At 37.0% G+C, this 14,478-nt stretch overlaps 1 protein-coding gene across 1 annotated transcript in view; it reads left to right on the top strand.

Annotated features, from left to right (window-relative positions):
• Positions 1-11,468, top strand: part of sptlc3 (serine palmitoyltransferase, long chain base subunit 3) — a 35,947-nt gene extending 24,479 nt beyond the window's left edge. The window contains exons 9-13 of the mRNA XM_067421918.1: positions 334-460; positions 7,730-7,865; positions 9,122-9,251; positions 10,697-10,828; positions 11,047-11,468. Of these exons, the coding sequence (XP_067278019.1) occupies positions 334-460; positions 7,730-7,865; positions 9,122-9,251; positions 10,697-10,810 (507 nt within the window). The 3' untranslated portion in view covers positions 10,811-10,828; positions 11,047-11,468. The remainder of the gene's footprint in view (positions 1-333; positions 461-7,729; positions 7,866-9,121; positions 9,252-10,696; positions 10,829-11,046) is intronic.
• Positions 11,469-14,478: the final 3,010 nt, after the last annotated feature.

Raw genomic sequence — 14,478 nt, 5'->3', positions numbered from 1 at the left:
AATTCAAGAAAAAAAACACTTAAGCAAAACATGTTTAGGTCAACGTGTCTGAATAATTTTGGTCCCAAATTTGTAGCAATTTTACTGGTAATCCACTGTATAAAACATTGTGGGGTATAATATGTGGGTTAAAAATTGTGGGGTATAATAATATGTAATAATATTACTTTATTTTGTTATCCTAACTTACATAAATGAACAATAGCATCCTGTACCCATAAGTAAAACATTATCTCTGGTGTTAAAAAATATATCATTATAATTTTTGGCCTGACTGTAAATATGAGTAGAATTATTCCCTTAATAATAAAGTTGTTTTTTTTTTCACTGCAGGAGTTGGTGGATTATTTGCGTGGTCACTCTCACAGTGCAGTGTACGCCACGGCCATGTCCCCACCTGTCGTGGAGCAGATCATCAGGGCAATTAAATGCATCATGGGAGTCGATGGCACAACAGAAGGTTAGTAACAAAGCACTGCAAAGACACTGAAACAATACTAAGACAAAATCATGAATGGGACAGTCCAGCTTTTTTTTAGAATGTCACATGACTGAAGTCAACAGACTTTACAGTTAATAGTAATAATAATTTACAGTTGAGAACAGCAATTCAAACCAGTCATTCATTGTAATATTGACACAGAAAACTACCCAACACTTCTCCTTAAACATGGGGGATCCATTGGGAAAGATATTCACATGGATTTAATAACCAAATAAAATGTATTTCACCACAGCGTATAACTCATGGAAAACAGATTTCAATAAAGCAATGGGACCGGCTTAAAGAGTCCTCCAGACCTTTAGTCAAGGAAAGGTCACATATTTCCAGGTATTAGGAGTCAGCAGAATGGCACCAGATGTTATAAGTGTTTTCCCAAGCTGCCTTCTGTTTTTAATATGCGTTAATCCATATATTTATGTTTTTAGAGAAGACATTGTGTTTCATTTTAGTTTCGCTGCAATTCACACCTTGATAGAAAAGGATTCAAACCACAATGTTGGGCAGAGTTAAGCACAGTATACTATAGTTCAAATACAGCAAAAAATCTGTAATATTGTGAAATATTATTACAAATTGAAATAACTATTTTCTGTTTTTATATGTTCAATTATTTTTGTTGATTTGAGTGGTTAAATGTGGCATCTACACACACATATCTATAATGAAAACTACATATTATGCTTCCGCATTTTTGTATCCCCAACCACGGACAGTCAGATCAACAAAGGGTTATTAACAGAACAGTTATTTTAAGGGTAGGTTTATCTCTAAAAATTGTACTGTACCATGTCTACTCTTTAAACAGCATTAATGCAAAATGCTTTTTTTACCTGAATGCAATGCCGTTTAGAGCGAAACTGACAGAACACCAGTTTTTTTCAGTTTTCCCCTCCATTTGGCCGCTGGCCGCGAAACACTGTTTTTGTGGTCATTCAGTTTGAAATGTTGACTACAAACAGATTGTCCATCACAGCGTTTTCTCTGTATTTTACAATTCTTTGCAGATTTTAGCTACTGCCTACAGCGCACTGGATTCTTTATGAGAAACCCAAAGTAACTCACTCTTGCTAAATGTTTCACAATTTTTGCGCCCGGGACCAATAAGTGTCAACACCATTATTACTAAATGTTTGCTAAGAAGTATTTCCAACTAAAGCAAATTGATATTTGGACAGCAACATGCCCAGTGCATTTTCCTAAAAAGTATTTTTTTTTCCTCTGTTTTCTCTAGTCAGGTAGCACAGGTTTTTTTTTTTAAATCGCCTTTCTACTGTATAAGCAGCCAACTTTTTTTTAAGCCAATTTTGCCAGTGATGAATTAAGCCTTTAATAGTTTTGTAAATGTGTGTTTGTGGAGTATTAATTAAAAGTATTCATTTCTTTTTTTTAAAAAAACCTTTTGAACAGTAGTGTAAGTCAAGTAAGGCAAGTTTGGCATGTGAATTAAAAAAAATATGTATAATAAATGTATTTATAAAGAGTTTTAAGGGCCGGTCATTCTACACATTTCATTCCATTGACTTTCATTCATACACATGCGAATGTGTCAGACTGGAAACGGAAGCTCATGCAAAAAGTTTAGCATTTTGCTACGTTCCAGAGTTTGGTGAACTTTGACCTGAGAATTTACAGAAAGTGTTCCGTTCACTTAATATAAGTGTTCCTTACAACTTACCAAAGATTCAGTGATCTGTGGATATTGACATGCAGCAATTGTGTTTCCTAAAATCAATATGAGGATATGATTTTACCCTAAAATTTGACATATTGACACAAAATGATAATTGAAAATCCACGTTTCGCTGTCTGGAGTCCAATTGTTTCTGAAATGCAGATCCATTTGCTTCTCTTTTTGCATTACATGAAGACGTGAGCCGTAAAAGACTGATACATCATAGTGTGACCTCTTGGCTGAAATGAAATTAGTTTGACAAGTTTACAAAACTAACAAGTATCCCATACACTTTAAAAAGCTGTCAAAGATAAAAACACAATAAAGCCATTGGTTTATTTCCATTGTGGCCTTCTATGTTAATGTACAGTAGTGACAGAGAAACAGTATCTCCTAACCAAATATACATTTTAAAACATTAAACACAATTATAACCTAACTAGCTAAATAAAGAATGCACATCTTTGCTGTAAAATTTAGTAGATTGTATATTTTTACATTTTTAAATGTATAACATGAATTTATGTAAAAAATATTTAATGTTATAAAAAATGTACGGTGTCTGTAGAAATGTTGTGGGCTCAAAGTCCAGTGTGACCATGGCTTTAGAATCATGCATATGGTTTTTATTTTAAAAATGGCACTCCTAAATCAGAGACTTTCAGGATTGTAATGTAAAACTCTTTTTAAATGGAGCACTTTTTAATTCAGAAAACTATTTCAAATAAAACTCCCCTGCTTCAGTTTTCCAAGTGGTTTTAGTCTGAACTAGAGAATCTTTCTAGGCTGTTTTGAATTGTTGAATATTGTGATGTTTATATCAGACTTGGACAAACCTACTCATGGGTGTCATAACTGGCATGATATGCGGCTTTGTGGAGGGTGAGTCCTACTGTACTGAGAGTTCATGTAAATTTACAACACATAGGCTGCAGAAGACCTAAACTTGTACCACGTCTTTGGCTAATTTTTTGGTTTGAGCTTCACCTACTCCTTCTAGCGTCTGCCAGTGTTTCAGTTGAAGAGTTTCTAATGTAATGAAAGTGAACTGCGTTTGTATTCGTTCTGCTGACATACGGTCTTTTGAGCTTGGCTTTACAGCATACCTCCTTTTGAAATACCCGCCAATCGGTTCACAGGTAATTATATGCAAACATGCTGTTGTTTTCCAAAAGCTCAGGCCATGGTGCCAAAGAGAGCTGGAGGCAGACCTGGCCAGCCCTCAGAACTGCATGATTCACACCATTAAAGTTGGAGGAGAGAAAGAGTGGTAGACATAAACCGAACAAGACAGAGAGTGAAAAGTATTGATGTTCATTGAGCTACTGATTTGTCTCCAATCACATTAAGTTGTTAGAATTATATCTTTGTGGTTCGAACCACCAAAGTTAGGATTACTAGTCCGGACCAGTAACCGCTAATCTACTGGCAACCGCATGGTACCGTGCGCGTCGGAGTCCGTGCTTCTCAGTTTACCCCAAGTATCCAATTGTGTGCCAAATCCATTGTATCCTATGTACAAGCCAAGAGTGTCTTGGCAAATAATGAAATTTGTCTACCATTCTGCCTGACAAAACAAAACCAGCTGGTACTGTTTTTCACATTGACTCACTCCACACACACACACACACACACACAAAGAGAGAGGCGCTTTCAAGAGAGTACAGAAATGAGCCTCAAAATGTAATGAAACCGTATAATGTCCATAAGACTTTATTGTTTCACTGTTTTCTTCCTGTTTTTGTTTGTTACTATGTTTTTGGATAATTTTATGAATGGGTCTACTCTGTCTCACCTAACTACTTAATGGTCTTAATGAGGGGCTATTAAAAGAGCGATCCTGGGATTTGAACGGCAGAGCAGATGATGTCATTTCCTGTCTCCTCCTTTGGGCCCCTTTTCCTAGTCTTTTACATACAATCAGTCTATATCCTAAAGGGAACTAATAGCTGTTTGTAAACTCTTCTTGATTATACCTACAGAAATCACAGTGAAATGTGTACGGTCCAGTAGCTTAGGAAAAAGTAAGTTAAGGTATTGCTAAGACTGTTTTGTAAGAGCAGTTACTGCTGGTGGTATGGCTTTATGCCACTACATTATGTTGCAATTCCTTGGCCATTTTCCCAGTGTTTTCAACTATATTTAAGTAGAACAACTATGAAATTTGCAAGCAAACAGTGTAGTCAAAAAAAATTGGAAAAGAACTAGGCTAATCTTTGTGCCAGCTGTTTTTAGGACATATTTGTTCTATGGTTTGCAGACTCTTCCTGACATGGTCTGCTTGGCGTTCATGCTACCGCAGAGTGGGCGCAGACTCTCTAAGCACTACAAATTACGGTACAATTGCCATGGCAACAGTTTAGTGTATTTTCAAAATGACCACTAGATTCAAACAGTTCTCATTTATACAGAAAATAAATGATAAAATCAGAGTCACAGCGTTGGGTGGACAGTAGAGCTGCAAGATTCTGGATAAATTGACCATCACGATTTTTGGTTTCAACCAGAGATGACAATTCTGAACTGACAACTAAAGAAAATAACATGTAATGAGGTTCTGACAAAATATTAATACTGCTGTCTATTTAACTATTTAAAATGTTTAATTAATCTGCATGAATTATTAAAAAAACACAAAAACATTTTGAATTAATGATTCACTCACTCATAAATGCTTCACTTGTTTCATTATTGTATGTTTTTGAACAAATCTCTTGAATGAATGATTCAATGACGATGCATTTTTAACAGTCTCCTGTCGCCACCTGGTGGCAACAATGTAATGCAATCGATATGTAAACTAAAACACCAAATAACTTTCAAAAGGTGGTTTGCTGTATTGTGAATGCTTCCATACCATCAGTGTTTATACCCAAACTATAAACTTTTATCCAAGTTATTCTGTGATTTAATATTTATATTTGTATCACTGAAATAACGATACTGTGTGTTTGAAAAGACATGTTTGTGAAGTGGTTTCATACATGACATCTGCTCACTCTGGCTCAGCGGCCCCTAGCAAGTGCATATTTGAATGTTCCGGTTTTGTCAAAGGTTAAATAGACACAGGAGAATCGTTGTCATTTAGGAATAGAGGGTATGCACTGACGTCACTTTCCCGCCGGAATACGCCTTACTCAGCCGGGACTGAGTTGCAAAACAGCCTGCTGCATGACTGGATTTAATAGGGGAAACTGCAAAAACGCAAGTAAAACAAACGATTGTCATTTTAAACTAATGGTTAGACTCAATATAAGTGTTCCTAACAACTTCCCAAAGATTCAGTGATCCGTGGATATGACATCCTGACATCTATTTGAGCCTGATGATGCTGGGGAAATACATAAAGCAAATCTGCCTGTGAACGCTCTATATAAATACTATATAGGTAGGTGTTAATGTTAATACCAATGTTATACAGTTTCATATCATCCAGTCCTATAGATTTTGTCCGTGGTTATTTAAAAACTTATTTAAAAATTATGCAGAATCAAGATGGTAAATATTCAATTGATGAGTTGTCATACATTATATATCTACAATATTTAGGGTATGATTTTACCCTAGAATTCAACACATTGACACAAAATGATAATTGCAAATCCACGAGTCCAGTTGGTTCTGAATTAGAGATCCAGTCTGTAAAATATATGCCTCAGATGTCTTGTCAAATCTATTTATACGGTCAGTCTCAAAGCTCTTTCCCGTTTTAGATGTATTTTGTGTGTTTTCCGTCATCCTGAAAACCAATGCTTTCGCTCAGTATTTTTGTCATAACCGCAGTCACTACGGCTGACGATGACATCACCACGATGACACAACGATGACATCATGTTTGAATCGATTTTGACCCCCCCCCCCCCCCCCCCCCCCGACTCAAGGTTGCCAGATAGGTTGCAAGATCCAGCAGGATTGTTTGTAGCTGCAGCTGTGGTAACTAGAGCAGATCTGGCAACCCAGATGGCGAAACACTACTGACTTCGTGATTGGTAGATAGGTGATAGGTGAACACAACATGTCAACATCAGTTGAGGGCTGCAACAACAACTTTTTAATGACAATATCCTGGCCGGACTAACTGTTGTCAGTGATATAAGTATTTGAAATTAACATGATAAACATTTCTTAATGTCTAGTGATATATCAGGGTCATTTTATGATTAATTGAAATACATTTCTTACATACAGTTCCTTTAATGATTAATCGTCCAGCTCTAGTGGACTGATGGAACACTGTAAAAAATATTGCTGGTTTAACTTAAAAAGGTAAGTAACCTGGTTGCCTTAAAATTTTGAGTTTATTAATTTAAAAAAAATTGAGTTTGTACAATGAAGGAAATTGGTTTAATAAATAGAAAATCAAAATATTATTGTATCTGAACCACATAAAAATGTGATAAATCATGAAAATAGCACAATTTGGCATGTTTCATTGCATCATCACAAATAAAACACACTCAATTACCCAATATGCTTACAAAATCGTTTAATAATATTTGAATAAAGGTTGTCGGTTCTCAAAAATGTTCATTGTATTAAGTTAAAAAAAAAATATTTCAATGAACTCAAAATTTTAAGGCAACCAGGTAACATTTTTTAAATCATTATTTACAGTGAAGGCGGGAGCACAGACATACTACTTGTAATGGATTAAAATGCTTAATGCTTAATTAACAAAACCCTGAAATTACTGGTAGAACGTCGCCACTCAGGATTGGTTGCTTGTCTGTTGCCTGGCTACCATATTCTCTAGTTGGCCGAGTGCTCTATTTGAGCAAAGTAAACAGTTTAATAATAAAATTAAAAGAAATATTGGATCTTTCTCTATAACGCATCCTCCTCTTGGCAACTCTTGACACATTTGTAATACAATCGAAGAGCTCCATTATCAGCCCCAAAGTTGAAAATGAAGCAATTCTATACCGGCTGGGCCGGATTGGCACTGAATGGAACGATTAATATGCAGTGAGGATGTTTGGCCTGATGGTGAAAAAGCGGCTAAAGTGTCATAACAGCAAATGTGTTTATGCAACTGCTACCAGGTCTTTAGTTGAGATTTTGTATTTTCAAAGTCAACATGAAAATGTAAACATTAAGGTTAGAAATGTTTAAAAATAATATACCGTTGTACATTACAATTATTGATTATGGCATTATATAATGTTGCTCGGCCACTTGATTATTATAGTTTAAAATAAATAAAAGTTGTTTTGGGTCCTTTGTTGGTTTCATAGTATTTCTTCTTTGAACACTGGCATTTTTCTTTTACTAGTGCTAAAATATTAGTAATATGTCTATAGATGAATATAGGACATCTACTGTAAACGATACTTGCATAGCCTGAATCCATCTCATCCGGAGTACAATCAATTTCTTTAAATACAGTCCCAGTGGAGGATCAAGATTATTTGCACTTTTCCTTTTGACCTACGGTTGCTCTGTTGTAAATCATGACCTTTACTTTATTGTAGACTCCCATTTATGTCTCTCCTTTTCCAATGAAAGCTAACAAATTCTCCTGGATGACGGCTCTGTCTGCTTCTCCCCCGCAGGCCAGCGAAGAGTTCGGCAGCTGGCTGAGAACACGCGCTACTTCAGATCTCGGCTGAAGGATATGGGCTTCATCATTTATGGCAACCAGGATTCTCCAGTGATACCGCTCCTGCTCTATCTACCTGGGAAAGTTGGGTAAGCAGCTCCCCAAGCCAGCAACCTGTCTGGATTACAGATTCTAGCAGCGTCCGACTCGCATGACATGCATAAAAGAGTCAGTTTACACAACAGCATCTCCAGGCTCGCATTTACACAAACCCTATTTAGTCCATTTGAAAACTCTCAGCTTAGATCGCTGGGCCAGCGAGAAGCAAAACATTACGTTTCTTTGTGAGCTTTTTTTCACGTCTGTGCATCTTCTTTGTGATTTAAGAACAGTTTCGGCTGTCTGGACACTACAGTAATCCTCCTTTGAACTTGTGAACCTGCCCACATTTCGGGCTGCCAATAAAACAACAATGCAAGGCTTACATGGGTTACAAAGGTGATAGCTTTGAATGCCATGTGGAAAATGTACTGACTGCTTGAGGACACCCCAACAAAAGCTGCAGTCATCTCCACTGGTCATTCCAAAAGAAGACGTTGGACCGTAGCCATCTTGGATGGTCTAGTTGATCCATGAATCAGTGGTGAGGGGAAAAAAACAAGAGAGGCAGAAAGAAAACATGACATGCGAGAGGCTCATCACTGCACAGGCGTTTCAGACTCCTCCAAAGATAACAGCTTCCTGGCACACCAACAAAGACGACGGCAGCTGTGAGGCCTTTTAAATCCAGCATTCACTCTCCGTCGCCGCTCTGTTCTCTCGATGCTGTCGTCTCTGCTGACAAAGTGGAGGCCTTTTCTCCTCCTCTCGCTCTCAATCTTTTCCTCCTCCATTATACCTTTCCCTTTGCCTTTCTCTCCTTGTCAATCTATTTCTTTTTCTCCCTCTTGGCTAATGCAAATGACAGTCCAGCTGTGCGGTTTACAATGGATTTCCCTTCACTCAAAGGGTGAGGAAAGGTAGCAGACAGTGCAAACTCTGAATGGAAATTTCGACAGCTTTACCCTGCATAATCATTCTACTTTGAGTTGTAGATGTGCTAAAAGACAGGCGATAACTTGTACATGACCATGTGATTTCTAATCACGGCCTCAGTTTGTAATGAAGGCCGTCGCACTAAGAGCATTTTGGAAGCTTTAGTGCATAAAAGGTTTTGAAGAAACAAGCGATAGAAATGGCTTTCAGGGTTAGTGTGAAAATCAATGACATTATATCATACTAAGCTAAAGTTGAAGACGCAAGCTATTCTAGAACATTTGACACGTGTGTGTGTGTGTGTGTGTGGGTAAAGTGCATTTAAATCCCATAGTGTTGTTTCAAAAAGTTGTTCATCGTCTGCTCACAGGGCATTCTCACGGGCCATGTTGAAGAGGAAGATCGGTGTTGTAGTTGTAGGTTTCCCGGCTACACCCATTACAGAAGCCAGAGCTCGCTTCTGTGTGTCTGCCGCCCATACCAGAGACATGCTCGACAAGGTAACAAACCATGGCACCCAACATCTCACAGACCTATATCTCTACTTTGGTATTATGTATTGATTTTTTTACTTCTTCTTAATAACACTTACTTTACAGTGTTGGTGTTATACAAGTCAAGTGAAATAAAAACTGGTGTTCAGACAAGACAGATCAAAAACTTTTTAAAAAGATGGAAATTTCCAAGCAGTATATTTCAGACCTTTCTATATGGGGATAGACTGTTAAACAAATTCCGTGTGATGCAGATTATTATTATTTTCATGTTATTATTTTGGGCCATCCTCATCCTTACCTCGGGTCATTTTGACCAGAAACTCCTCATATTTATAAAATAAAAAATAAATAAAAAATAGTATTCATCGGAGTGGTCTAAGACCCTATGACTTTTGTCGCACTTGAACCATGAATACAGAAAAAAAATTACTGGATTCGAGGAGTTTTGTGGTTGAAATTTTAAAAAGTAACACATCCTTTCCTTGCAGCTTAATTTGACCCCCATAGGAATTAATTGAATGCTCCAGTACACATAGAAAAACCTAAAAATCCTTAAACTTTACCAAAACATATTTTATAATGTCTCTGAATGCATACTGAAGAGATAAACTGAAGAACTGACTTTAGGACCCAGCGGAACAGCTCGTTTGCTCCATATAGAACTATAAGGTGGCCAACAAGTGGCAAGGGTTATGAAATATCATGTCATATTCAAGTTCACTTCTTGAAAGATTGTGCTTCTTATAAGAATATGCTTAAATTATAATTATTTTATTGATTAAATCTAGTAAAAAATGATTACAACAACAAAAAATAAAAAATGCTTTAAAAAATATGATCAAAATGAAATAAAATAAGCTTTCTGGACAAAAAATGGTTTAATTTTTAGAGCTTCGGGCCATTTTGACCTGCGAGGGAAGGATGAGGGTTAAAATTCTGTACTCTTTTGTTTAAAAAAAAACGTAATAATTTTACTCGTGTTTGATTGAAAATTAAAAAACAAAAAAAGTGTGTAATTTAGTTTAGTAAATTTAGTAGTCTCAGCATTACAATGTACAGTCTGATATGCAGATTAGCACAATATTACATTTACAGTGTTAATAAATGTTTAGTGTTATAAAAGATTAATGCTTTTTGAAGTAAGTATTAATGATGGCTATGGTACTCTATATATCCCAAGTCAGACAATATGATAAATAAAAAAGTTTCTGAAAAGTGTCAGAGCTTGTTTATAGAGTCCTAAATTGCTTAACACTTTAATTCCATTTCAAAGCAATTTATTTATTTAAATTGCTTTCTTAAAATTCAAAGCAGCTTTAATGCCTCAAAAATACCAGCAGAACATGCCATTGAAGCTAAATAATTCTTTTTGGGCAAGTTCTTGACAAAAAACTAGCAAGCTCTGATTATCTCACATAGCCTTACTGAATAGTCTCATCTCCTTCCAGGTTATCGAGAGCCTTGATGAACTTGGAGACTACATCAGGGTGAAGTTCTCCCGCCACAGACGTTCTCATCGGCAAGCGCTGTACGACGAAACAGACTTTGAGCTGGACAGCTGATCATTCACTTTCATCACTGTGAGTGTGTTGCCACCAAGGTCACCTCAGTGTGAAAATCAGTGAAGAAAAAGATGTTGTTTGCTCAAAAAATTGTGCAGTGTTTGGAATAGCTTTTTTTAATTTGTCCTGTGAGGCACATACTTTCATATGTATATATTGTAAAATGATATTTAATTGTTTTTTAACTGCTGTTTCACAGTTTTGTGAAGTTTGTTAAATGATTTTTTTTTTCTCAGGGGATTGTGGGGAAACGGGAGGGGCCACGACGACCGTGTTTATAGAACATATCAAAAGCTGCTCTAAATATATCAAACAATTAACTCCCTTAACACTGACCTACATCAAAACTCTAGCTGCGGATAAGAAACCCCTTGAAGTGGCCCCATTTTTTTTATCCTTCTGCTAAGATGGACTGATGAAAGACCTTCATTCTGTGCTGGATTGTGTGTTTGTGTGATCCACAAGTACATTGATTGAAAGAGATTGAACAAGGCTGGGCGTTGTAGACCCAGTGCAGCTCATTCACAGTCATTACACATTCATGCATAGCATCTTGCAGATCCTAGTCTTTCTACTTTACACTGTCAGGAATTTATTTGTTGTTTTTTTATGTGCAGGAAACTACTTATGATTATAAAATAAATTAAAACCAAAAAAAAAAAAACATTTATGGGCTGATTTTACTTGTAAATCAAATGTTCACTTGGAAAGTTCAATGACTCATGTCATTTTTTTGTATATTTCAGATGCAGGACTTCTTTCATTTTTCAGAAATTGAAACATTTAGTTTGAGCATAACTAGGATTGAGAGCCATAGAATTAGTTTTTTTCAGAAATGCTTTTTTCAGAAACGCTTTTTAATAAACACGAACCCACATGCAGTGCAAGAAACTGATTCCTGAGGTAATGACACTTATGAGTCAGTCTCGTGTTAATCTTGAGCCACCTATAGAGTAGTATTGCATCCTTCATATCGACGAAGAGTCTTTTGTTTTCTCATATTTCTTGCCGAAAACAGTGAAGCTTGTAGAGGTGTGCAGTGTGCGCAGCTAAAGAGTCACAAGCACACTCACACGAAACACATCATGGCATTATCCCAGGATAATTTTCGATTCACTATACGTTTGTGTTGTTTACATTATATGCACTTGTGCGCCGATTACTAACAAAACATATATATGATGCAGTTTCACTCACCGCCTGTGGTTTCGACACATGACTGGGAACAAACAAACACACTTGCAGAGCTCCGTTTCTGTGCCGAAAAAACAAACCGCATCCACTGTTTCCTTAATGCTGGGTTATTTGGGAAGCTGAGCAAGGTTACATTTCCCTCGCAACCAGAAACACACTTCTTTAGTGAAATTGTTGATTTAGTGGTCTAAAGACAAAATGACAGCGCTGCAGATGGCTCCCGTAACCCGAACAAAACTCGATGATGGACATGCTCTTGCTCTGGTTGACGTGTGTACACGCTCATCCGGGAGAAGTGCCCATACAAGAAATTCTGCCCTTTATAGCGTCATGCAGGGCCATACTCGAATCCTGAAGGAGTGTATTTGGCACAGAAATACTGTCATGCGTCCAACTTTTATATATTTTATCCATGTTTAGCATGAGAATACAACTCTTTAACAGTGTAAATAAGTCATATGCATGATATAGCGTTAGACTCCCCTTTAATGAACCAAAAGCCTAAAGTGTGACCAGTATACTCATGATTCTCAAATGAACGACTTGGTTCTTTTTTTGTGAGTCAACATCATATATCACAACCAATACAGTCCGAAAGATTCCCGGACGAATTACTCTTTTGAGTCTATTCTAAACATACAGTTTACTTTTATTTTATATGCTGTTTCAACTATTTCTTAGTCAAAATCGAACCATTAGAGAACCAGAATCAGGTTCAGAACTTAAGATTCCCATCCTTAATTATGACACGCTCCTCTACATTAAGATGGTCTCTATAGAAACTGTATTTACCACAGTAAACACCAGAGCAAATAGTAATTACCTCTTTGACTTATTTGCTTTAAAATAATATTTGTGCTAACAAAAAGTAGTGTCTGCACATGTTTTACCAAACTGCGCTTTGAATGAGACCACACTTAATTGTTACATTTGAAAGAGACCCAAAAGCGCTGTCTGAATGCTGGAGCTCAACATGCCAACTTTGTTGCACCCAGGCCAATATTCACCTACAACTAGTAATTAGTACAGAGATGCACATTCCGCAGGTGTGGGGTAACCGCTTGATTAATGCTGGGAGGAATCAAGACGGATAGTAAATACTACAGACAGATGGGGTCTAGTCTGCACTTGTTTTACTCGTGTTTGAAACAATGTTTGTTATTTCAAGAATACCAACACCATAGTGATGAAGATTTCTCAAGGCTGAGGTGAGGCGAGAAACTCGTGGGATGTCTCGGGCACTAGACTCGTTGGACAATGTGTGTTTTTCTTCTGTTTCACAGACGCAATGTGGGTGCAGTTGTTGTTGCACTGGAAACCCTTCACAAATAGATGAAAAACAACTTTTATATACCAAGGTTGTGCTACGTGATGTCTAAGACATGTCCATAGTGGAAAAACTCTACCTGTCAGAAATTAACTTTTTGTTAAGGGGCAATTTAGCCCTGTGGAAGCAAGTTTTTTTTTTCTCTCTTTTTCTTTCATATTACATATATACATCACCACTCAAACACATTTTGAACAGAAATTCGATTATTATACAGTTAAAATGAGCATTTATTTACAAATTTGTGTTATAATGTAAGTCTTTAATGACCCTTTAGATCAATTGAATTCATATGATTTTTATTATACACACACACATATATATATATATATAATACACTCCTGAACAAAATCTTAAGACCAGGGGATGCATTGCAAGTTTTACACATTCCGCACTTGTGAATCATTACCGGATTTTAAGCGCTGCTTCAAAATGCTAAAAGAAGAAACAGGAGCAAGAGACAAAAAATAGAGAGTAGGCAATTTCTTGAAAACTGCATTTAAACTCAAACAGGCCGTTCATCAGCTGATCAAAAGTTTAAGACCATAGCCATAAAAAAATATGGCTTTCATGTCATTGTCCTTCAAGCAGTCATACTGTCAAGATCTCCTGATGGCAAAGGCAAAAAGGCTTTCTCTCTTTGAACGTGGCAGGACTGTTGAGCTGCACAAGCAAGGCCTTTCGCAACACGCCATCGCTGCTGAGGTTGGACGCAGTAAGACAGTCATTTTACATTTCTTAAAAAATCCTGAGAGTTATGGGACAAAAAAGTCAAGTGGTAGACCCAAAAAGATTTCACCTGCACTGAGCCGCAGGATCCGATGGGTTGTCCGTGAAGACACAGGTCGATCCTCAACCCAAATTAAGGCCCTTACTGATGCTGACTGCAGCCCAATAACCATAAGACGTCATCTGCTAGAGAAGGGCTTCAAGAACAAAAAATTTCTTCAAAGGCCACGTCTCCTCCCACGACACAAACTTGCCTGTTTAGAATTTGCAAGGGAGCACCAAACATGGGACATTGAAAAGTGGAAGAAAGTTTTATTCTCTGACGAGAAAAAATTTAACCTGGACAGTCCTGATGGCTTCCAGTGTTACTGGCATGACAAGGAGATCCCACCTGAGATGTTTTCTACGCGGCACAGTG

Source organism: Pseudorasbora parva, chromosome 17 (assembly GCF_024679245.1).
Source record: "Pseudorasbora parva isolate DD20220531a chromosome 17, ASM2467924v1, whole genome shotgun sequence".
In the NCBI taxonomy this organism is placed as follows: Eukaryota; Metazoa; Chordata; class Actinopteri; order Cypriniformes; family Gobionidae; genus Pseudorasbora; species Pseudorasbora parva.
Note: the sequence above shows the minus strand (reverse complement) of the source record. Positions and strands in the feature narration are given on the sequence as shown.